The sequence below is a fragment of the Amblyomma americanum genome, chromosome 3, assembly GCF_052857255.1.
Source record: "Amblyomma americanum isolate KBUSLIRL-KWMA chromosome 3, ASM5285725v1, whole genome shotgun sequence".
Lineage (NCBI taxonomy): Eukaryota > Metazoa > Arthropoda > Arachnida > Ixodida > Ixodidae > Amblyomma > Amblyomma americanum.
Window position 1 is genome coordinate 217,837,734 of NC_135499.1, and position 24,882 is coordinate 217,862,615.

Here is a 24,882-nt window from a genome sequence, read left to right on the forward strand (position 1 = left end):
ATCGATGGCAAGGCGTTTGTTTCTTGTAGCAACATGGCCCATACCTGGAGCTTGTGATTTTGTAGCCGGGTCTTGAGCTCTCCCACCTTCGTGGAAATGCCTCTGCAGTTCCACTGCAGCACACCAGCACGACTGGAACTTGCCATTTCTAGTTACTAGCCGAAGCGCTGTAGAATCACGGACGTCAGGTTGGACAACTGGTTGACCACAAACCGGAGCAAAGAAGTCGCAGAGTTGTCCAGTGGCATTGTGGTAATCTGGGAAGAGGCGGCAGGAAATGACATTGGTGGGCGGCAGGAAGGCGATGTTGCTGCGCTATTGACAGATGTGGCGGATGATTCCGCTGCCCGTATACGTCAAGCTAGCAGTTCACGGTGTTGCCAGAGCTTGGTGACCTCCGCTAAAAGACGCGCGATTTGTTCGTCTACTGCGGCCATATCGTCCTGCGGTAGTTCCGGCACACTGCGCTGCTTTATTGGCTGTTTTCGGAGGCGTTCTTTTCGCACAGTATCGTTAGGAGGCTGCCGAGCTGAAGGATCATGCGAGGTGTGCTCAGGAAGCTCCGGCCACTCGTCGTCATCCCACTAGAGAGCTGCGAACCGATTGCATGTCTGCAATGAAGTTATACTGTCATGTATTGGCCAATGCTTAGTCATTCGACGACAAGCCTTTTGTGTTGCATTTTGCGTTGTCGGACAGCTTGGAGATGTTAGCTCGTGGCCGTCGGATTTACAAAGGCCGCATCGATAAGCCACTTTCCCTTCCGATGTACTTTCACCGGCAGCAGTGAAGGGGCAGGATTTGCGCATATGCCCAGTACGGAAGCAGTTATAGCCGTATACCGCTCTCGGTTTATATGACCGAGGCCTTAAAATACAGCCATAATAGTACAGACGGGCTGGTATTGTCTGAGGGCCTTGCAAGGTGACTATGCAAGAGCGCCCCTTTCCCATGCGTCGGGCCTTGATGACACGATGCGTGAGAGAGTACAGCTCACACTGGAGGGCAGTTTGATCCTCAGTGATATCCACGTTGTAGACGACGCAGCGCTGCAAGTCGGAGCCTTCAACTAAATACACTTGTACTGCCACTGAGATTTCGCTTGTTAGTGAAATACTGGTGAGCGTTTGCAGCCGTTCTATGGCTGTCAGAGTCGGAAGCCACACTGCACTGGTGTTGGACTTTGCCCTGGCTGTGAACCCCCGAGAACCTTTGGCTCCGAGGCACGCGTCCAAGTTAGCTTGTAAAATCTTGTTTGGTATATCCGTGAGGCTTTTGTTGGCCAGTAATTTTATGGTCACTTTGTAAGAAGACGATCCGGGTGTAGGCTCCACCGAGTTCTCGATCGTAAGACAAGTGCGCTTACCTTGGGAGCCATCACTTGCCGAATATGTAATCGGTTGGCTGTCGTTTGAGGGACGCTTTTGAGTTGCACGAGGGCCCTTTTGCACTGGTAGAGGTGCCGATAAGTCCATTGGAATGCCCGGTTCATCATGCCGTGCGGTTTGAGGCCTATCTGGTGGTGTAGAGATGATGGCCATGTGCCCTGGTGGCAGATCACTCACGAGCAGTTCGGGATTTCGGGAAGGCAGGAGGGGTGCATCTGCCGATGAACCGGGAGCACAAAGCTGGACCTGGCGCCGCGTATCAGGTGTCGACTGCGTGGCAGGTGCTGCCACGAGAGACGCCGGCAGAGCCACCTCCGCCAGCGCGGCAGCGGAGGCACTAAGCCTAGCGTCGGTGCCCACCTCAGCTGCACTCATGCATGGTTTCCAGGAGGCCTCAGACGGTGGGAGGACGTCCGGAGCTTCTTCAGAAGGCGAGGATGCAGTTCTCTTCAAATAGGGCACGTATTTACGTGGATGGTGAGGTCGTTGTTGTTGTTGTTTTTGTCCACATACTATGGCACATGCCCACATAGGGGGATTGGCCAAGAATGGGGGGGGGGGGGGCACAGAGAGTTTTTGAGGTAAATAATTCCTGGACGAAATTAAAATGAATGGTAAGGACGGAAGAAGTAAACAAAAAGGAACAACGAAATGAAACGGGAAATGCAGAATGCACGCAGGAGTCGAGACTGATGTTTATAGCCGAGTAGTTAAATGATAATGATAATTGTAAGAATAAAAATAATTTTGAAAAAATTACAAAAATTAACAAGGTAGCCGTCTTGATTCCATTAAAAATTTTGCACGGCAGTAAAAACAGACTTGTGGCTGTACCCAAGTAAGGTGGCTCCAAACGACAATGGCGAGGTTTTTCTGAAGAGCGATGTGCAGCCACTTTAGCAGGGACACACTTCTTCTCTCCGGAAGTAGTTGTTGTGTGTACTTGTGTGTGTGCATGCGTGCGTGCGTGCGTGTGCGCACGTGTGTGAGAGAGAGAGGGGGGAGCAGTTGTGTGCACGTGTGTGTGTGTGCATGCGAGCACGCGTGCGCGCGCGTGTGTGAGAGAGAGAGAGGAAGATGTTGCGCTCCGCATGCCGCCGTGTCTCCAGCAGTTGTATCCTTCCTTCCTCTGCAGTGCTATCCGCGCACTGCTGCCCCGTGCTGCGGAGGGCGCTGTGAGCGCGCGAAGCGAGTGGACATCGTCTCCACCAACTTTTGGCTGGAGCCATGGTTCCTCGACCGGAACCCCGTCAACACAGCCGCGTCTGTGTTCGCGAAGTCGACAGCTACCTGTGGACACCACTCACACACAGGTGGGGCAACATGCCCGCGAGCAAATCGGGAATCGGCAACATGCGGGAGGGCTCTTAGAGCCAAAGGTACGCTTAGTTTTCCAACGCAATGTTGTCGATATAATTCTTCGTATTTATCTTTTTTTTTGCTCAGTGAATAACACAGGTTTTATTGGGAAACGGCTGAGCGGATGTCTTATGAAAATTGTGCATACCTCGTTATTTTCTTCTCCATTATAAATAAGCAAATTATGGATACTTCTTCCATAGGCCGAACATACTGAATGGCTCTCTGCCTCGTCAATATGGAGCCTCGTTGTTCGGACTATAGACAGTGTGAAAATGCGCAATGTTCATTTGGCGTTATGTAATTCTTTCGGTTAATATGAATAGTGATGAGAACAAAACCTGGACTACCATGCCCAGATGTTTCCTTTCGAGTTTCTAATGTAGGACACCAGCGAAAAGCAGTGCGAAAGCGCAAATGGCTCAGTAACTACCTTTCTTTGGTCTCATGTTCCATAGTGCCAAGGTGCCCGGTCGATGCGTTTTTACATTAGGCGCATTCTATGAATGGTTGTAAAGAGAACTCTAACTTCAGCTGCGTTGGATTCGTGTTGAGCAGCGGTCAGCCGACTGGTTACATAAATGTACTAACAGTTAGTGGTATGTGAACAATTTTAGTGGTAGAAAGTACACCATGGGACGCCATCAGGGTCCTCATGGACCGCAGGTCGATTCAAAAAGCCCTGCACTTTTTAATGATAATAACAAGCAGGATACAGTACACTTAAATCCGCTAAGATTTTCTCCAATTTATACTTCACTGAGCACCTCTATGCACAAAACAAGACATTAATGGTGCTGATGATGGGATTTAATGTCGTAGGGCATCTCGGGACATTAATCATAAAGTACTTCAAAAATTTCTTGCTCTTCTCCCTTCGTTATTATAGACGACTCGCTACAGAAAGCTTTGGTCTGGAACCAGTGTCCATGTTAACGTGGCGCGAAGATAAACGTAATTTCGGATTACCTGGACATCGACACTTTTTAGGCACTGTAGAAGAAACGTGCACAGTGCTGCTCTTGAGCGCCTCAGTAACTCCGTTCGCACGACACGCAGCTTAAACTACACCTGCCTGCATACCACATGCCAGTGAAAACACTGTTCTTGTATGAATACAGGGTGTTTCACAATTACAGGGTGTTTCCGCAATTTTTAAAAATAGGCTTTTTGAGTTGGAAGAACACATTTTCTAAGTGAAGGTTCCATGTGAAGCACCCCTGGTGTTTCACACAGGCTTCTTGAGGTACGGCGTAGGAGGAGGTGGAGACGCAATTCAATGACGATATATTGAAGATGTTTACCCTGTAGTCTACAATCTGTCAGGCTACTCGGATGAGGGTGAAAAAGGGGAATCGAACCGCACGCACATAAATCTCTCGCGCACTCACGTATATGCTCATACAGGACTTTCAGAGCGTTTTTATCAGACCCGTCACGTTAGGGTAATTTAACGAGGCTTTTCGCGCACGTGACACCGAAGCTGCGTCACGATAGGAATCAAGTACAATCGGGGACAAAGGTAGATCACCCCCCTTCCAAGTTCCGAACCCTGCCGCGCTGCATGTACGGTGGCCACCTGACGACGCACTCCTAGCGTCGAGGCCGGTGCAGTGCGCCGCTCTCCGGAAGTGCATCGTCACGTTATACGCTCAATTATGCGTCAATTCTTCGCTCGCTGTCAATTATACGCTCAAGCATTACGCCTGTGTTTCTGCCTTCTCTCCAAGAATGGTGCCTGCGCTCTTGATGCTGATGATGGCGACCGCGACGCCGGCTGCAACGGGCTCAAACAGAAGGAAGCCGCACATCATTTTCATACTCGCTGATGACATGGTAAGTGTCCTCCTCTAGGCCCGAACGTGCAGTGGCTGTTCCTGAAACAGACCAAACGGACATGAATAAGCATGCAACGTGGCATACATTTTTAAAATTCGCTGAATTAAGCTCAAGAACAGGATGTCTTTGCAGAGCGGTTGTCTCGAAGAACCTTTTTTACCTATTGATGACATGTGTAAATCCTAAAATATATTTTTCTGAGGTGGTTAAGTCTTGTCTGATGCAGAAACGAGGATAATCCGCGTAAACTACACGATGCAAGCTTGCGCACGACTGATGAAGGGCTCTTACAAAAGTGGGCTTCATGCACGCACGCAGGGCTGGGCCGACGCCAGCTTCCATGGCTCCCCCCCAGATCCCGACGCCCAACCTGGACGCCCTGGCCGCCGACGGGGTGGTGCTCAACAACCACTACGCGCAGTCCGTGTGCTCGCCGTCCAGGGCCGCCTTGCTCACGGGGCTGTATCCGCTCCGCTTCGGTGCGCCAGCGTACTTGCAAGCTTGCCGCACACCGCGAATCCTATCTCTATGTAATCTACTGTGATAATGCAACCTGCGCATTCCGGCCGCACGTCCAGCCAGGGACGTGTGTATAGGCATGATTTCAAATGGAAGAATATGTGTATTTACGCCCACATAGCACAAAGGATACCGGCAATATTTCTCGGGAGACGAAAGATGTGACTAAAAAACGCCAAAGCATGAAAGCCTCTAAGCCCCGCAGACAGAACAGAACAGGCAAAGCTATCAAAGCTAATCAGTAAGCGCATAGTAACCGACATAACGAAGTATAATAAGGAGATAATCGAGCATACTCTAAAGAGCGGAGGTAGCCTAAAAGCGTTAAAGAGGAAACTAGGTATGGCCAAAAAATCAGACGTATGCGCTAAGAGACAAGGAGGGTAATGCGATTAGCAATATGAATACATCAATAACTAATAATCACGGAACAATCAGCTTACTGTTTCTTACATACGAGTACTAGGTACTTTTTAAGGCAATCGCTGATAGAGCCATGGCAGCCTTAGACCTCAATCAGCAAAATGAGGAGGCCGGCTTTCGTAAATGCTACTCGGCAATAGGACATGTTCACATAATCATTCAGGTGAAAGCGAAATGCGTAGATTGTAAACAATCCCTACATATAAAACTTCGGTCGGGGTTAGTTGGTGCATAGTATCTTATGGTGAACGATGAGCGCAAACACAATACAATACACGAAAAAGAGACCAAGCGCAAGGACAGGCGATTCTCCCTGTGCTTACCCATTCTTCGTGGATTTTCGAGCGCATGCCCTCATCGTTCACCATCAGAATACCCTATCTATAGCCTTTGTAGGTTACAACAGAGCATCTGACTGCCAAAGCCGAAAGATGGCTGTTGCAGGTTGGATGTGGTCCCAGTTCGCCCTTCGGTTACCAATATGAGACCAATGCAAGGTCTACAAGGACAAGCCCAACGCAGGTGCGCTCCCATGTTTCCCAAACCGAGCCAACTTGCGAAATAATTGGGTTGCCAGAATCCTAACCGCCCACCTCGGGCCACCAGGAGCCCAGCATCTTGTGCTGCTTAGCTAGGATTAGACAAATGTAGGCAGTCGGCTTTCCCTAGTGGGGCTGTCAGGTAAGTGTAGGTAGCCCATGTCTAGTCTACTAATCTGTACTCTGTTGGACCGATATGGGAAGCGCACCTGCAGTTTCCGAGTGAGTATGACGTCAGACCAATGTAGGTAGTCCACAAGGGTCACAGGAATCGGTTCCACGTCGGGTGCTGCGCCTACAGTCCACGTGCGCTGTCTTTGGGTTCCAGATGTTTTAGTGCATCCTTGTTGGTTGTGCTTGTAATCTGCTAAGTGCGCCATGGTCATTTTGCTTTTTTAACATGACTATGAGCATCAAAATAAGAATTTTTTTTGTGACATGCATAATGCATGTTAGCTAATAAGTACAACTTCTACACGAAAGGATGCAAGCATGTCAGCTTGTTCAGCGCTGACAGGCCGATGTAAGAATAACTTCGGCATTGTGTCGGCAGCTGCATTTTGGTTTGTCCAGATTTTTCAACCACGGTGCCTACACCTACATATATCTGCTCTCACGAAGCGGAAAGGGAGCTGATGAAGTTCGGATGAAGGAATGTCTACCCGATTAGCCCTTCCAGTGCCGATGTGGGACCGATGCAGGGTGGTCAAGGGCCTGCCCAGTTTTGTGCTTTCCCGCACGCTCGCCTCAGCAAGCCAACATTGGAGTGGCTGTCCCAATCACAGCTTCCCACGTGTGACCCACTAGGGCCTGAATTGTGTGCTAGCTGGACAGAATGGTTTCGTTGAAGATGACAGAGGTGTGCACCTTCGTCTAGAGTTTAGAGCCCAGAGGAGCATGCTCCTGCCACGCCATGTGGCTCGTTATGCGTCCCAAGCGTTCCAAGTCTCATGATGGCAAAAGGAGCCCTGATTCTCCCCCACTCCGAAAGTTAGAACTTCCGCAGCCGCTACAAGAGTTCCACTACATGTCTTAGCCTACAAACCCCCTGAGCTCCAAGCTTTTTTTTTTCTTTTTCAGGTTGGCGCGCTATACTTTGGCACAAGGACTATAGTTACAAAAAAGAGGACGAGACAGGTACGTGCGTGAAACTTGTCCTGTTTTTTTTGTAACCAGCCCTTGTGCCAAAGGATAGAGCGCCAACCTGAAGATGACAAACGAACTAGCCGCCATTACAGCATTGCTTCCAAGCTTTAGACAATGTATGTAGATTGTGCAGCGGCAGACCCATTTGAAAGCTTTTCCTCGGGTTACGGCGCTTAAGTAGCATCAGTAGTGTGTCATGCGTAACACACAATTCTCTGACAGCAATTTTCCGGGATGACATGACCACCTCCTCGTCAATGATAATGAAGATTGGCTGCGTTCACCTGCTGGCAGATGAGAATGCGTAATTTGCAGTCGTCTAACCCAGGCCTGCAGTATGCTTGTCTGGGTCACACTCAGATACCCGCAGAGCTTACTTCTCTGTGACTCTAATCATATGAAGAGGAAAAAGTGGGGGGGGGGGGCGGGGGGGGGGGGACTCTTTCACAGGGCCCCTCATTACCGCGCATGATAGCGAGCGGAGCACGAATACCATCGTCTGGCGGTCAACATCTGTGCGTCTTTTGCGGTGCAGGCTGGGATGGGAATCTGTTCTTTCCATCGGCGCCTGGCGGAACCCCTCTGAACGTGAATCTGCTGCCGAAGCATCTCGGAAAGCTTGGGTACAAGAGCCACATCGTGGGCAAGGTGAGCTTCAATTGGAGCACGAGGAATTGTGTGTGTTTCAAAGAGGTTGCCCAACTTAAAGCCGCCTAGGATGCTACGCCTGACTGAACCGGGCTGCAAAAGCAGACATGCTTGCTAAGGGATGCTTGAAATAATGTTCAAGCGCCTCAAATTGCCGAAACAGAGAGGTTTTTTTTTTTTACTAGCAACCTACGGGTTGATTTAACGTCTGCATCAACCATTTCTTTCTGTCCGCGGAACTCTCTGCGCCGGTTTTTGTGTCCATTCAATTTAATTGGAAACTCTGCAGACGGTCGCTGAGGGGTTTTGTAGTGAATATTTCGTTCCAACAAAACACACGTTCTCAGCTCGAAGCACGAGCAAGTTATCGGAGATTTTGTGTACTTTTCGATGCTCTTTCTTTTTTTCTCTCACAGTGGCATATTGGATCTTCGACGTGGAGTCACACGCCAACGAACCGAGGCTTCGACAGCCACGTCGGTTATCTCAACCACGGCGAGGACTACGTCACACACACGGTCACTTACGTAGGTACACTTCCCAACCACGTTTCCTGCCTCTGCAGTTACGATTCAAAGGTCGATCGAGAAATTAGTCAACTAATCAATAAATCATTCGATCGAGATAGACTACTGGTCGCTGTGAACAATTAGCTCGTTGAAGCCCATCAGCACGGACTATAATACCTAGAATAAAGGTTCTGTCCTCCGTGGTCGAGCAATGCAGAGAGGAAAAATTATAGAAAAATGAAGAATATTTAGTTAATCTCAGTCACCATGAACTTGGTCAAACATTATAAGCGTTTAAGAGTAACGATGTGTAAGAAATAAGAATAATAGTACCCGGCCGTTATAAATGACTATCATGAGAGAGGTAAAATAAACTGACAGCAAAAAAACTTTCATGCAATTGCGGCTATGCTGTGTGGACGCCTTAATTCTGTTGTGTCTATTAACCTCGTGTTATTTCGTCATCACAAATACGTCGAACCAACCAACCCAAGCAAGCAGATTCGACATCTTTTGGCCAAGGCGTACCTTTAGGAACGTGGGCTTTTCGGTACGCGACTCTTTCGTTATAGGGACATCTGTGCATGCGGTCATCTACGGAGAAAAACAATCCGAGTGCGCAAGTGGCAGCAGTCGCTGTAGGCGCGGCTATCAGTTGGGTTACAGTTAGGCTGTGACATGGCACAGTTGTAATCAGTGCCTGCTTTGCGCGTGAAACGTGATGCTTTTCCTTCTTTTTTTTTTGCGGGGCGATGCCTCACTTGAACGCGGGATTTTCGCGCTATATGGAAAACGTTTGCGCCAAGTCCGCTAAATAAAGACCGCGTCATCACACGTGAATACAATTGTAAGGCACATATTTCAATTTCGTGGCTCCAGAAGACGTGCAGTCTAGGGGGTAGTTTCTTTCCTCTGGCAAGTGGTAAGTTCCTCTGCGATATTTCCCGTTTGCGAAAATGAGCAGCCGCTACTACTGTCAGGGCCCAGCTTCTCATGGTATGTTCTTGGAAATAAAAAAGAAAAAGGTGCGTCGAAGCCATCAGAAATTGAAACTATATCGTGACAATTTTTGCATAACCTGATGAATGGAAACGTGTGATCTCTTTCAATGACGTGAACGAAACCGCTGAACCCAGGCACAGTCAAGGCGACATTTAAATTCCCGCCCATGAAACACTTGTCATCCGAAGTGGCCGTACACTATACGAAGAACGAACAGAAGCCGTGTGCGCCTAAATGCGACGCCGCAAAAGCAGTGGGCCCCTTGGCGTACTTAACGTCTCGTCCTTCCTGGGCGCATGCAGAACGGATCGTGCGGCTACGACTTCTGGTTCAACGAGCAGCTGCTGACAGATGCCTACGGTGTTTACTCCATGGACATCTTCTTGAGCAGGGCGAAAACCATCATCAGGGATCACGACGCCTCCGAGGTAAGTGAAAGATAGGGTAAAATGAAGAGAGCTGTGGTGTTGAGTTACCACGACATAGTGATGCGGCTCTACAGGTTAGGTACACAAACTGACGCGCATAATCATTCCCGGCGCTGTGCTAGCGTACAGCCTTTGTCAAAAGTTTTAAGTCCAAGCGGTTTTCTTCTGGGCCATGCTGTATGGCTCGTTACGCGTTGTCAGCGTTCCAAACCTCTCGATGGCGCGAGCAGCTGTTTACTTTACCGTTTCGCAAGTTAGGACTTCCACGGACGCTGCAAGAACTATGGCTTAGAAGCAAACCTTTGGTGCTCCGTAATATTAACAAAGACTGCACGGGCGGCTGGGGACACATGCCTTGAGCCGCACGTGCAGTCGTAGTAGACACCTTGCATACACTGTGGTCAAGCAAAACTGCAAAAAAGAACAAACATGTATATGCGTCGGGGCAGCATCAGTATCGAAGGTGTAGAGTAAGTGCCGGACAATCCTTCCGTCTATGTGCGAATCCGAACGCGCATACGATGATGTGAAAGTTTTGAAATGTGCTCCGTCCGTGTCGCATGCTGCTAGTAAATATGCTCCCGGCTGACTCGCAGCCTTCTGTTCATTCAGGTGGCTCTACGCGTATTTATCCACCTTTTGCGACCAACTGCATTCAGAAGGAACCTCTCGCCGGTTACGTATACCTGCGATAGGTTTAGGTTTAATTATCCAACTTGCGGACAACAGGAATATGCTTACATTCTGGAAGAAATTGATGTTTCGTGGTGAGGATAACACACATTGAATGAAAGCACTTTTTGATTTCCTTATAGCTCGTAGTCTTGATATCGCGGTATCATTACCTTGTATGAAACATGCCCTAACCCGCTACTCTCATTATGTTTACTTTTTAAAAAGCGTACTTTGTTTATCGCCGTCAGTGTGCGGCCTTGTCATTCTTCGTCAAGTGGCGCAAGTTAGGTTAGGTTAGGTTTATGGGGCGTATCCCCGTTAGATGCCACTAGATTGTTTTCGAAGACTATACAACAAGCCTATTTCGCAACAACAACAAAAACCTAAAACAGCGTACTGTAACTGTGCACGGCTTGCTCCGAGAACCACGTGGAATCGAGGCATCTACGCCGAGAACCCTAGACGGTTTCAGCATCAAAAAAAAATATTCAACGGAGAGGCAGTGAGCCACTTCGAGTGGGCGGCGTGCGCACTGCTATCCTCTCGTCCCAAGCTGGAGTCCTGCGCTTAAGCGGTGCATTTGCGCGTTGCTGCGCGCAGCCACTATTTCTGTTCTTCAGCATGCAAGCCCCGCACATCGGCACCGGTCAGCGCTATTTCCAACTACCCGAAGAGAACAGGCGGAAATTCCTGTACATTGGCGACACGAATCGAATAGGGTACGCAGGTAAGCAATCTTGGAGCCACCGCCTGATCTCAGCTAAACATAAACCAATGGCATTGCAAGTCACAAATATCAATAAGACAAATAATTAACGAGATTCGGTGAAGCGACGCTGCTCTGGAGGAAACAGATGGGCGCTGCAAATACAAACACTTCGGGTGATTTCGTAGAATGCCCTGTATTACGAATGCATGAACTGCATGTGGTTCTGACACGAGGACAATTAGAATTCACCAGAGCGCAGTTGTATGGTTTCAGAAGGAAGCTCTACAGCTTTCTAAACTCTTCGTAGATGAAGAAAAATTCGTCCCAGACAGGGGCTCTAACCAGGAACCACCGCCACACGAGGACAGTTACTCTACAGCCTGCATCGTCAGCTACCCTTCCAGGGCGGCTATCAGAGGGCAGGGAGAAGGCGTCCTGTTTAGACCAATAATTTGTGGGTGCTTGCTTAGCAATGGTGCCTAAACCATAGGACTAGTACATTTCCCAGGCGGCGTGGTAGATCGATTCGGCTTCCCCCTATCATCTGCAAGCCACGCAGTTGATACAATTAGTTTCCCAGTGTAGCGGCTCTCCTTGGTTAAAGCACCGGCCAGGATGAATTCTTCAGCTGCAAAAAAGTAGAAAATATTACACAGCGATCCACTGAAGCATTATGGCTGTTCTAAGGCGGATTTTAAATGTAAATATTCCCCAATTTAAATCACCCTCTACGTTGGAGTATTCGTTCAGTTCATTACATCGAAGTGACATTATGGCGACTAAAGGTTTTCCCGCATGGAATCAAGTAACATCTATTCTGCAGAAGGGGAAGACCCACAAGTGCATGCCACTGATGTATGCTGACTGGCAGGAGTGTCAACCCTAATTAAGGCGCCCTGGACTAAGAGTGCTTTTAAAATCATCATTGTGTATGCGCCCCGCTTTTCTTGTGCGATACGCCTCTAAAATTTCCCGGGCTGAACAATTTCCGCTGGAAACTAAGAGACATTGGTGAAAATAAAAAGCAGATTAACTCGTCGGCCGAAACGTAAACGTACTTCTCGAATCATTGTTCGATATTCCTTATACATGCAACAGGCACTAAATGCGCTCGCGTTTTATATCCACACATGCTGTCACATAGGCGCTTCATTTTGTATTCTGATTAGAAGCGCCATCTTAGCTCTGTGTATCATACTCGACTGGAACCATTGATGGCGTTCCTTCTCAATGGCAGCCACGCTGGACACGATGGACCAGGCGACAGGCGCTGTCGTCGAGGCCCTGTACGAGAAAGGCATGCTGGAGGATGCCGTGATCATCTTCAGCAGCGACAATGGACCGGACCCCATCGGGATGGGCTCCAGCTGGCCCCTGCGCGGTTCCAAGCAGTCGCTTTGGGAAGGCGGTGTGCGCGTTCCGGCGTTCATCTGGTCCCCGCTGCTGGACCGCAGCGGTGCGGAAGGCCGCGTCTCATGGGACCTCATGCACATGGTTGACTGGATGCCCACTCTGTACCAGGCGGCCGGTACGCACTCTGCTCATCTATATTAGCGCGGTACATACCAGGCAAAAAGCAACTTAGACAGAAGCCTCGATGAGAAGAACGCAGGTTGGCGGAAGAAAGATGCTCTTTGTTTGCCATATTTCTGTTGAGAGAAATGAATGAGAAAAACAGGCGAAGAAGAACAGAGAATGGTTTGTGGCGATAAAGCATACAGAGCATTGCTCATGCTGTCGTTGTCGCCACAAAACAACGGTATACTGTGTGGTACGTTGCAGGAAATATTCAAGCGAGGCAATAACCATCGATGCAGGGCGGCGCTGAAATGCCGCTCAAATAATCTGTGGCAATCACATAAAAAAATAAGCTGCTCTCACGGCTGGCAAGGACATAGAATGAAAGCGTTGAGAAAAGAAGGCAGTGTGGCGGCCAGTTTGACTGAAGGTTGGTTGGCAGTCTTCAGGGAAAATGGGGATAAAGAAATGCCAAGCTGGAGGTCGGCGCAAATAAAAAAACGGACATTTGACAGGGCGTGCAGAAGAGCTATACATTGTCGTGCTGGCCTGCTGAATCTAATAATACAGCAGAAGGCGGGTGAATTTTTGCGCCGTTGAAAAGCGAGGCTTGCCTCTATATGATGCGAGGGCACAGAAAATCAGGTCAGGCGTGCAGGAGGTGGTGAACCTGTATTACACACACCTTTTGTCAAAAAAGTTTACAGACCAGGGAGATTTGATCCTGGGCCACGCCGCGTGGCTCGTGCCTTCCCAGCGTTGAAAATTTCTTAAAAGGTAAAACGAACTCTGGTCCTCCCCCCCCCCCCCCCTCCAAACGTTAGGACTTCCATGGATTCTGCAAAAGTTCTACTGTAATGCTAAGAAGCAACCTTTCCCGTGCTCTGAACATTTAAGAAACGGTGTATATATCTCAATAATAACGGTTCTTGATATTTAGGCTTTTTTCACAGATCTCTTGAAGACGAATAGAGACGCGTAGCTTTACAGTCGAGTCTAGAGCAATGCTCGTCTGGGGTGTCAACCTATCCGTGGAGGCAAATAGACTTCTGCGAAATACCGCAGCTCGCTGGAATTTCAGTTCACGCAGACAAAACGTATCCCACACACGCCAGGTGTACGCAGACGTTGCTTAATGCTCCCGATTAGATATGTATTCAGTTGATTCTGCCGGAAGTTTCTTTCTTAAATTCTGCTCGCACATCCTTGGAAAGAGAGGAAACAATGCCGTGCCAGGTTCTTCCGGTCGCTACCGAACAACCTTGCTGCCACGCAAGCCGGCGTAATTAAGCCCACTGCCTTTTTCTCGACTCTCAGGAGGAAAAATTGACGACCTGGGCCCCATCGACGGTGTTAGCCAGTGGGGGACTCTCTCCCGTGGCGAACCGCCTGCACGGCAGGAGCTGCTGCATGGCTTCGACCCGACTGACGGCAGTGGCGCATACAGGAGTGGCAGGTTAGCTTCCCATGGCGGTCATGAAAGGCTGGCACCATGATGCCGACATTTTATTGATGCAGTGTGGCACATGAAAAAAAATGGGGACGAGTGTTCATGCTTGGCATCGTCTGAATTCACTCATGGTACTTTTATTTTCATCTGTCTCTTTCGTGTTCCATACGATTGCCTATGTTCCGTATTCTGACCACGAGCGTTTTTCTTCATTTTGCCTGTCTCGTTTTGCACAGCGCTGCGTGTCCATGTTCCGCGAGAGCTGTAGCCTGGCAGGGTTTCACCGACCCTGCCCTATGCGCTCATTTAGCTAAATTCAACTTAGCTTTAATTCAATTTAGCCTAATGGTCAACAAGTTATGCAGGACATGCGACGTTAATAGCGGCAGAATATATATATATTGTGTATTTTTCTGAACGTTTATAACGCGTTTTCCTCGAAGCCTGGATAAGTGTTATTCAATGTGCATTCGGATTATCTTTCTTGTGTCTGCATGGTGCACTGTGTAAGTACACAATCACAGTTAGGCTTAATATATTTATTCATTCATGTATAAAATGAGGGCGCTGAAATTATTTTTTTGGCTAAGATTGGCTTCCATTTACTTTTGACGGCACTGTATACATGAAGATATGTATTCGAGCTTAGTTCTAAATGACCAGCAGTCAACGTTCAATCTATAGACTCAAAAGCGGAGAATTCCATGTCCGGTTGTTTTCGTCAGGTACAAACTGGTGGTCACCCCAAGTAATAAAAGCTGGAAAAACGGACGGTTCCAGCCCGCCGGCAACGTTTCCTCGAATATAGACGTCGACCAACTGACGGCTGACTCGGCCGCGGCGAAGACGCTGGCCAAACTCTACTCGGCAACCGAAACCCGAGCTCCAAGTCCTGAATGGAGGCGAAGAGCCGCACTCTCGTGCAAAGAGGACGAACAGGGCAACTTTAAACCTTCAGACTCTCTTTACCTCTTCGACGTCCTCGATGACCCCTGCGAGAAGAAGAACCTGGCCTCGGAACGAAGCGACGTCAGTCACGACAAAGCGGGAAATACGTGGGAGGGAGAGAGAAGTGACGAGGGCATTCGGCATCACTCCGAAGGCAACACTTGCTGTTGGGCTAGCTGGTTATCCATGAAGTCCGAAGGACCAGCGCACAAAAACAACGGACAGAGTAGAAGGACGACAGCAGGGCAGCAGTTTGTGGCAGACGCCAAGATTCCAGTTCTTAAATCAAATCTTTATTTTCTGCTTAACTCACCAGGGGGCTCAGCAAGAAAACTGTATAATTTGGCAAGCTCCTGTACTCAACAGCAGAAACAGTGAAGCAGAGTAGGATGGTTTCCCCGTTGTGCTTCTGCGGAACTCTTAATAGCTTTGTTTCTTAGGAGCAGCGTGTGCGCAGAGGAAAGCAGACAGGGAGAAGCCACCCTGGCTTAAGTCATATCTTTTCGTGTCCTGTTGAAGAAGTAAAACAAAATATACTAATGTTAGGTTCAGACCCGCAAAGACTTATCAAATTTTTCTCTTCGCTACCGGCCGCTTGTGTGGCCTTGGTAAAAGTGTAGAGCGAAGTACTAACCTATCGGAAGTCTTCACGATTCTAACTCGTACGTCCTAGCTGTTTCGCTCCTAACACGTTTAACGCCCCTGCCGCCCTAACTAAACCTTTGTTTTGTTTTGCAGCTTGTGGAAAGCCTTATGAAGAAGCTGAATGCCGCAGCATCCATCGCGGTGCCACCGGGTCAGAGCAGCCCGGAACCCGAGGCGTTTCGGGCTGTGGGGGTGGCGGATTCTGTTGAGTTCACTCGCCACACTCACCAAATGAGCTTTGCAGTACCCCAATACCCAGGAATCCAAATTTGAAGGACAGCTAAGTATACGCCTCTGCCAAAGGTAACCAGGCAACAGAGTTTGTTTCTTAGCCATGCAGCAGAGCACTTGTGGCTAGCACCCCTTAAGCTCTGAATCTGTGCAAGGTGAGAAAAACCTTGTTCTCACTTTGCAGTACCCTTTTGGTATTAGGGGTGCCGTAAGGGTTTCACTATATGGTCGAGAAGCAAACACTGTTGCCTGGTTACTATTGGCAAAGATGGTACTTTTTGCAGCGCAGATGGAGGGCTACTTTCTGTCTACGTTATTTGGGAATGATCTGAATAGCTCTTTGTCAAAACATATCATATTTAAGCCAAATCGTCCCAATGCTCATGGTACAATAGGTGACCAAAAAATAGAAAACAATTTTATTTCAAACGGTGCATATGCGGGAACACTTGTGAATATTTGGTACTGATACTCAACTAAACGGACGCAAAAGAAGAAGTTAGTGAGGTAGACTTCTCACAAGATTTACTGAAGTATTGATCAGTATCCACACAGTGTTTTGTTTCTAGTGCTAAATACCTGTGAAGCTGTTTTCTAGGCATTGCAATCTAGTGACTTCTTGAGCTTATCAGTTTCAAAACTGTAGCACTTTTCCAGTCTCTGTCACAGCTAGGTACTGACTTAATTACAGAAACAGGAACGTACAGAAAGCATTCTTGCAGCAATCCATTCGTATTACATAGCAGGGTTTACGTACAGAAAGCATTCTTGCAGCAATCCATTCGTATTACATAGCAGGGTTTACGTGTATAAAACATTTTTCACACTGCTTGATAAACCACTTCATTTTTTATTTAGCTCCGAACACTTCCCTCAAGGTCTAATTGGGGCTTTAGGGGAGGAAATGAGCTCTAAGCAGTTACAATATACTGGTAGGAAGTATATTTTCTGCAGCCTGTCAAAGGGTAAATGGTCCGGGCTGTGACATAAGGAGCAACTTTTGTTGGGTAAGCTGTGTGTCACAATATAGGGACTTTTTAGCAATTAATATAAACTAGGTTCGTTTGCCTTTTTTTTATTGTGAGTTCTTGTCATCGCAGCTCTATACATGCCCCTTCTTTGCCTCTTCTTTTGCTCATTTCGTGTTCTTTTACAGTGAGTAGTGATATGATGTTAGAAAATATTGGCTTTGGAAACAGTTTGGAATGGCCATGTTGGCCTAGTATCTACTGTTGCAATGGATGTCATTTTTGAGCAGCTTAATTCTTTTCTTACCGTAGGAAAATTGGCAGTTTCAGGGTAGTGTGCATAAAATTTTCTTTCACCCATTAATTTCAAAATTTTTCTTTGCTTCAGTACATCATAGTGTAGATATAGAATTCTCTTTTTAATGATTAAAAACTGACAGGACGGTTACGACTGTGTAACGCGATATTCAGCGATAACTGTTTAGGCGTTCAGTTTATCCCTGGCGGACTGGTGCAGTGTTCACCTGATGCACCCCTGCACTGGCAGGTGGCTGTTCCAAACAGAGCCACCCGTAGGCTTATGTGACCCAAGTTGACTGTGACATAAGGTCAGGTGACATTAACGCACCCACCAGTTACGCTGACGAGAAAGCCAGGGGCGGGCGCCTGACAATTATCGCTGTGAAAGAAAAATCAAAATATATGTTGTTCATGAAATGGATCTTTGACTGGCAAAATTTGAGATATTTGTTGTTGTTGTACATATCCAGCCGGAAAATAAAAAAAGAATCTAGAATATACCGTACGTATGTTACTGTGCTAAAAATGACTATTCAGAGTCACAAAGCTTTTTATGCTATACGTTCTGGTCAGCAAAAAGACAATCAATTGCTCACACCCAGCGCTTGGGGATACTCAGCAGTGCAGTTTCAAGGTGGACCTCGGGCCGTGCTGATGGCACGAAATCATTCAGAACACACCTGGTACCTTCAGAAAAGTCCAGAAAGAGTGAATCTCCTTGGCAACGGCGCAAGCGAATGTTAACAGACGGGCACCTGTCGATAGTCAGGGCTGGGAAGAGTAATCATCTCCGTTCAGACTTAAATAAGACGTCATCTTTTTGCACAGAGCTGTCGCTTGCACCTACAGAGTCAATTGTCATTGCAGCCAAATCGTGAGAACACCGTTGCTGCTAAGCAGGGTCAGTGCAAGAAGAGGATGCCACTTTAGGCACCATGCTTGCACGGTTGCTCCATGTTGACAATATTCCTCCATGTTCATTGTTCAGAAGCAGCCCAGATTCCTCTGAATGGGGTGTTCTGTGCCTTCGTTCAGATGGAATGATTTTAATAGGTGCGGTATGGAAAAAGTTATGTAAATTGAACTCACAATGATCAGGTGCGTGGTGGGTGCAGGCAGCTAAATGTAAGCAAAGGCCGCATAGTTGTTCAAAATTGGCGAGCACAGTTGAGAAATGCAGCATTTTGGCGATTTTTGTCCCCAATTTTTTTATGCTTTGAATAATGATCAAACACTAATGTATGAATGACCAAACGTGTACAAAATTTTGACAGGCAGTCATTAACTGAAGCTGCTTTATGCACGGAAATGAGGTGCATGAAAATTTATTTCAGCCTAGTTTTGCCTTGTGTTTTTTCAGATCATTTTCCTCGTGTACTGCTTTGCTCCCATCCAACCAAACGGATCGACGCACATCTACACAAAGTTTATCCGTCCTCTCTTCCTGCGCAACGAGACCACTGTCAACAAGCTGGCTGCAGATGCTGGTGCTGGCATTCGGACTGCCCTGCGTAAGCGTCTTTTATTTGCTTTGCTAAATTAAGTTTTGCTTTTATTATCTGAGCCTGTTGATACGGTGCTCAAAAACAGTGTAATCTGTCTTGTACCATTTGATATTCATCTCTTTTTGCTGTTTCAGTCTTGTCGAAACTGGATTCACACGTGGTGTTGCCACCATGGTGGCTCAGTGGTTATGGCGCTTGGGTGCTGACCCGAAATCCCCATGTTCGATCCCGCCTCAGCTGTCCGGCGAAATGCTAGATGCCCATGTACTGTTCGATATTAGTGCACGGTAAAGAAACCCAGGTGGTCAAAATTATCTGGAGCCCTCCACTACGGCGCCCCTCATAGCCTGAGCTGCTTTGGTAGCTGCTTTTAACCTCCATAAAGCAACATATTTGGCGTCACTGCAGTTTGCAAGACTAGCAGATAAAGCAGCATGCATGATAAAAACCTGAATCCTTTTAAGAAAATGGGTCATCGCCTCTAAGCTCAAACTGCTTACAGTTGCATACTCTTTAATGCTCTAACACTTTATTCTTGTCTTTACTGAGAAGGTGCTACAGGCGTTTTAATAAAGGGGCGGGGACATCAAATTTTTGGCTTGCGGGTTCTTTGTTTCAAGCGTATTCTGCTCCAGAATACATGACACGCTCTGGGATTCATGTATGTGTAGTAAATAATTTATTTTTCCATTATTTATTTCGAGCGATTTCAGTTTCGCTTTCTGAGCGCTGGGCTGTGCTGTGACGCCAGAACCATAGAAGACCAGCAACCCGGTCCTGTTGTGACGCACTGACTGCTGTGTCTTCTGATCTCGTAAACATACTTTACATAACAGGGCCTTTCGAAATGCTAGCAAAATTGGTCTGGCAAACTTGGTCCTTACAGCCTGAAAGAAACCACACGAGCGAGGGACAGCATCGCGTTCTCAAACCAAGCGGATCGCTTGGACTGATCTCCGTCAGCAGATCGCAGATGCCAACGCAGATTCTGAGTTGCATTTAGCTTTGTCACACTATGCCGATGCTCAGCAGATGTCTGTGTCGCTAACCCATAGCCGAGAGGAGTAGGTGGCAGTCACCTGATCCCCATATCACATTACGAAGGCATGATGTCTCACTGTTCGTACCGACCATTATCCGTCACAGTCCTCACTCCACCTCATCCGCAGCAACAACACTTCCTGCTCATTGTATGTGTGCCCTGTCTTGAGATGTTTGCAATCATTGATTTGAGGTCACTGTGGTCAAAACCATACTTCATGACCATTTGGGTTCGCTAATACGTGTGAACGCACTCTCTGCAATCGGCAACATTGCATACGTGAACCGTGAGGAAAGAGGGGCAGCATCGACTGAAATTAAGGAATTAAGGGTTGAGCACTGGTGAGTGTCGAAGTGTGAATATATTAAATGTAGTAAATGGTTTCGCTTATTTGTACTATGGGTATGTTGAAGACGAGCAGCTAATTCAGGTCGCTGTCTCATGGGCATGAAGGTTTCGCTCAGCCAGTGATGGTAATGCTTCAACGATGCTACATGTGCTCAGCCCACCGACTGCCGATGTCATGCATGTGCTTTTGTGTCACAAGTATTCACTGGTGTTTCAAAGCTCATCATCATTAACTATTTTGCATAGCAAAGGGGTCTTGATCGTATACGAGAACATTTCAGGACCCTTTGGAGCTGAATTAAAATACTTTTCAAGCATTTTTTGCACCCAATACTTGTTTGTGGTGACCTTTTATACAGAGAAAGCCCATAACAGGCTTTTTGCAGTCAAACCCTGTTATAACAAAACGGTTTATAATGAAATAATGGATATAACAAAGGAATGATGATTCTCTTGGGAAGGTCTGTCAGCACGCTCTATAAAGAGGTAATCGCCGGGCCCTTTCAACATTCTTATAACGAGGTTCAACTGTATAGCCTCAAAGTTTGGTGTCTGAAGCGCTTTAACTCTTGATCATAAGTGTACCTTTGTCACAAAGGTGTTCTGCCCCATTACTGAAAAATCTTGTTTTTTTTTTGGTTCAAACCCTGCAGCTAACTATGTTGTGTACGGCCTAAAAGCTTGAAATGCAATTTCGGTTCAGTGAAGTTGTCAACAAGTTGCACTGCATTGCTGTGGAGTAAGCAAATCGAATGAACCTTCAAGGTAAAATGCATATAATATACTGTACAATCTATAACTGAGAAACACGAACTGAAATCAGTGTTATGAGGAGAAAATTGTTCATGCAGAAGTGCAAATTTTCAGTTTCTCCTGAAGCAGTTTTGGTCATGGTCATGTCGTTATTAATGAATTTCGATATTTCAGATGTGTAGCTGATAATCGTGGTTATCCAAAGGTCTGAAAGTATGAAAGTTATTTGGGAGTTTAAAATATGGCTGTAGTGAACATATGCGGCATGTGCGAAGTAAATAGCCCTACTGTGCTGCTTAATACAGATCGTGCCAGAAACTCTAGAGCTGTTGAACTTCAACTAGGCTTATAGGTCAAGGAATTTTCGTTAATAGCACCAATGAATGCACTACTGTAGTGTGCTGAGCCTGTTGTACGCATGGCTGTACTGGACCAGTACTTTGTGACAAGTCATTGAACTGGGCTAGTAGTTACCATGTGCTACAAGAATTGAAAGGTCACAAATGTTTTTGCAGAAGTGGGCATGTGGACATTGCATTTTTGTAGCAGAAGAATAAGGTTCAATGCAAGAATCCTTCAAAGATTATTGAACTCTTAAAAGTAGGCACATGGGCTTTTTTTTGTGGTGCCTAGAGTGATTAGTGTTTTTTTTTTCATTTTATACTGTTCAAGTATATATTTTATGTCAAAAGAATAACATTTCAGGATAGGTGTTCTCTCGTCCTTTTCTTTTTGCAGCCTATTCAGTAGTGCTGCTCACACTGGATCACATCCTTTTTTGCTTTGCAGAGAAGGCCGCTTCTTCAGCTAACAAGAACGAGTAAATCGCTGCTGCAAACATCCGTGTCCCTCGTCTTCGTGCTAGGCAGCCACCGCAGTTTGGCTTGCAGTGGCCAGCCAGCTTCTGGTGACAGGTGGCACTAAAGCATCGTCACCCCTGATGTACACTTGGACATCACGTTTTATTAAAAGTGTGCTTCGCCTAACCACTCATATCTGTGATGCACATGGAGGAAGTAGCATTGAAGAGGCAATAAATATGTGCATGCCAAGGGCACCGTTCTGCAAGTTTTGGTGTTGAAAGTGTAATTGTTGTGTTACCATTCCTTCATAATGTACACGTTCAAGTATCGATGCATGTGTACTTGCTGGTTTTCTGTGCATGCAGTGCTCTGAGTAAATCATTGTGAAGCTTTAGTAGGCAATGCACACACATGGGTTGTGTATGGCTTGACCATTGCTGTGCCTCCATCTGCTGAATATTCCGTGCTCTTTGGAGATATCATGTATGTAGGGGTGCAACTAGAAAATAGTTTCTTGACTAATTTCTATCCTTGTATGCTTACTGCCATCCACCACCTTCAGTGTGGTGTCTTGTGCCAGCACGTTGGGCTGCAGTTATCACTGTAAGACTACATCATTAAAGGAACGCTGAGGACAACCTAAAAGAATTTTCGTTCTCAGTAAAAATTGGTTCTCTGGCTCTTTTTACGTATGTTAACATTTGTCCAGCAGCGCAAGACTCAATTATGGCTGAGAAAATTGAGTTTAAAAGTTTTTCTGCCACTCAATTTAAACTCTCGATGTGTACACCGAGAAGGACTGGTGGTTACTATCCTGAGGTGAATGACAGTTGAACATAGCCTCTGGGATCTGCGCCGAAAATGCGGCGTCGATGCATGCACTTTGTACATCGAAAGTTAATGTCTAACTGTTAAAACACCCCTTTTAAAAATTCATGCAAAGGTATAGCACTGTTATTTGCAGGTGTCGAATATCCATTTAGTGGAATGTTCCGTACATCAAATGGTGTGCCATGGGCCTGCATGTGGCTCTTCTTATAACGGCCCTCCCATGGTCACTTTTCACCGGTGGTATCAGGTAGCCTGTGGCCTTCACGCCTGTTCGCAGAAAGAAATGACAAGGGGATTTTTCTGGCATTACAGAGAAAAAAATGAAATTTTAAAAAGCAGAAAAAAGTAAGAAGGCTCTGTGGTTGCAGTAGAGTGCGTAGGAGCTTGGCGGATTTTCGGCATCCCTATCATATCTTTCGGAGAAGATTAGGGGTGCGGCATGTGTTCGACCAGCTCAAACCCCAGGCGAAAAAAAGACCATTTTGTCAGTTGGAAAACCCAATTGGACGCAATGGTTTTTAATTTCACCTGGGATAGCATTGTGCTGTTCCTGTAAGCCAGTATGCACACAACTGTGTGACTCCAGAGATCGCCGTTTTGAGGAGCTCAGCAGTGGCAGCCACTTTATACTTAGGAATCTGCTGTTCTCCCTCTCTTCCCTTCGGCTAGTATTCCCGGAGTGCAGGCGCGAAAATTTAGGGCGGGGAGGGGGCCGAGAGAAGGAAGTAGGGGAGCGGAGATAAAGCCCCAAAGCTTCGTATACTGACATCCATCCGGTAGTGGCGGTGAAAAAGTTATTATTGGCGGAGCCCTTATAGATAAAAATATCAGAGGTGGGCTGGCTCCTGGTCGTGGGTGGTGGCTGGCAGCCCATGTCTGACGGTGACCTCCGCCCACTGCATTAGCCTCAGTCCGCCTTTTTCATTTTCCTGTGCTGCCACCTCGCGTACAACGATGGAGCTCACTGGTAGGGTACTGCGCGCCCAACCCGGCCGGATTGAGTGCCGCTGCGGAGCACGTTTTGTTGGAATATGTCAACGATGGCGTGTCCTGGGCAGTACCTGGAGGATTTCTAGGGTTTGCTGATGGCTTGGTGCGAAGTCCGAGGCAGGCTGTAGTGCCCACCGAAGAGCAAATGCTTCAGTATCTCCGATCATCCGGCATGCGATGCGAACACCAACTGAGCAAGGGCTGCCGCTTCAGAGATGAAGGCTACATTCAGAACATAATGTTCAATGAAATATCCCCGATCAGTGAGGTTGGCGTTTTCCGCTGTATATGCCTGCCATTCATGAAAGGTGGATACTACATCGTGCACGCCATAGTACAGAAAACGACTGGGGACAACAGTTTTCACAAGCAATCGTTGTGCTCAAGCGCTGCAGAATAGCTACACGAGCTACAAAAGCACAAGCGTACTCGCAACAAAGCAGCTCTGCTAGCATTTCACTGTATTTTCCCACAACACACCGCTGCATACGTTAAACAAGCATGCACGTCCATAAAGACGAGCGCGAGAGGCGCACATTAATCCATTCCGGCGATACCACGCAGAGCTCTTCATCATGAATATAATTCGAACACACGCATAACGCACCTTCTTCTGCCTCTTAATACATGGAACATACCCACACGGGGGGATTAATTGGCCAGGGTGTAGTGGCATAAACAAGGAAATTTCCATAGGAGATTATAACAAAATTTTAGCACCATGCGTGAATGCTCTCGTAGCTTCTTTTTCGTTGCCCGCTCCATCGCGCGTTGAAAGCGGCTCACAGCACTTGCCCATTCGGCCTTCTTGCTTGAGAAAGCAAAAAGCGTCGGAACAAAGTCTGGGTGCCGCGGTGACATTCGAGGCCTTCCTGCCCATGAATAAAACACTTCGTGATAGACTGCACACGCATTTAAACACAGTGCCTCGTCCGTACCTGTCACAAAGTGATTCCCGCACAGTCTTGACGTGCTTGACGGTGCCCATGGGCGGCACGATCGTCGAGCCGGCGAACTGCTTTTATCCACGCTTCGCGTCGAAGGCTGTCCCGGGAAGCGCTCGGAAAGCGAAAAAATCCGAGTTTACTTCCCTTTACATATTGGGCATTGCTGCCGTATGCAACACATTTCGTAGGTATCGCCAAATGCGTCGCGCTGAACGCCCGACGGCTGCAGCAACGCACCCCGCATAGGAAGCCGGTTTGTTTACACTTCCACGACCTGTCTCGAGTGGAGCGAGCGACCCTTCCAATATGTTTCGCGACACCGCCGCCAGGGGATGAGCGCATGCGCAGTCGCGTTATTCTAGCCCCCATAGTCGCACAGGGACAGAATAAACACAGAGGACGACGTCACGTCATGCTTC

The 24,882-nt window shown here is 47.3% G+C and overlaps 1 protein-coding gene across 4 annotated transcripts; it reads left to right on the plus strand.

Annotated features, from left to right (window-relative positions):
• The first annotated feature begins 2,342 nt into the window (after nucleotides 1-2,342).
• Nucleotides 2,343-21,960, plus strand: LOC144126082 (arylsulfatase B-like). 4 transcript variants are annotated; one of them, XM_077660000.1, is made up of 11 exons: nucleotides 2,343-2,701; nucleotides 4,478-4,583; nucleotides 4,905-5,065; nucleotides 7,749-7,861; nucleotides 8,278-8,388; nucleotides 9,675-9,800; nucleotides 12,422-12,712; nucleotides 14,020-14,158; nucleotides 14,878-15,181; nucleotides 18,605-18,755; nucleotides 21,682-21,960. In XM_077660000.1, exons 1-11 carry the CDS (start codon nucleotides 2,616-2,618, stop codon nucleotides 21,714-21,716), a joined length of 1,623 nt encoding a protein of 540 aa, XP_077516126.1. In that variant the 5' UTR covers nucleotides 2,343-2,615; the 3' UTR covers nucleotides 21,717-21,960. The 4 variants fall into 4 exon arrangements, with proteins under 4 accessions (XP_077516126.1, XP_077516129.1, XP_077516128.1 ...); XM_077660001.1 differs by lacking the exon at nucleotides 2,343-2,701 and adding an exon at nucleotides 11,076-11,202; XM_077660003.1 differs by lacking the exon at nucleotides 7,749-7,861 and having other exon boundaries at nucleotides 2,382-2,767.
• The last annotated feature ends 2,922 nt before the right edge of the window (nucleotides 21,961-24,882 follow it).

Excerpts from the sequence above, each read along its gene's own strand:
- LOC144126082 (XM_077660000.1), top strand. The coding sequence starts at position 2,616 with ATGGTTCCTCGACCGGAACCCCGTCAACACAGCCGCGTCTGTGTTCGC. Across the intron at positions 5,066-7,748 it reads GCTGTATCCGCTCCGCTTCG|GCTGGGATGGGAATCTGTTC; the intron begins GTGCGCCAGCGT and ends TTTGCGGTGCAG. Across the intron at positions 7,862-8,277 it reads AGAGCCACATCGTGGGCAAG|TGGCATATTGGATCTTCGAC; the intron begins GTGAGCTTCAAT and ends TTTCTCTCACAG.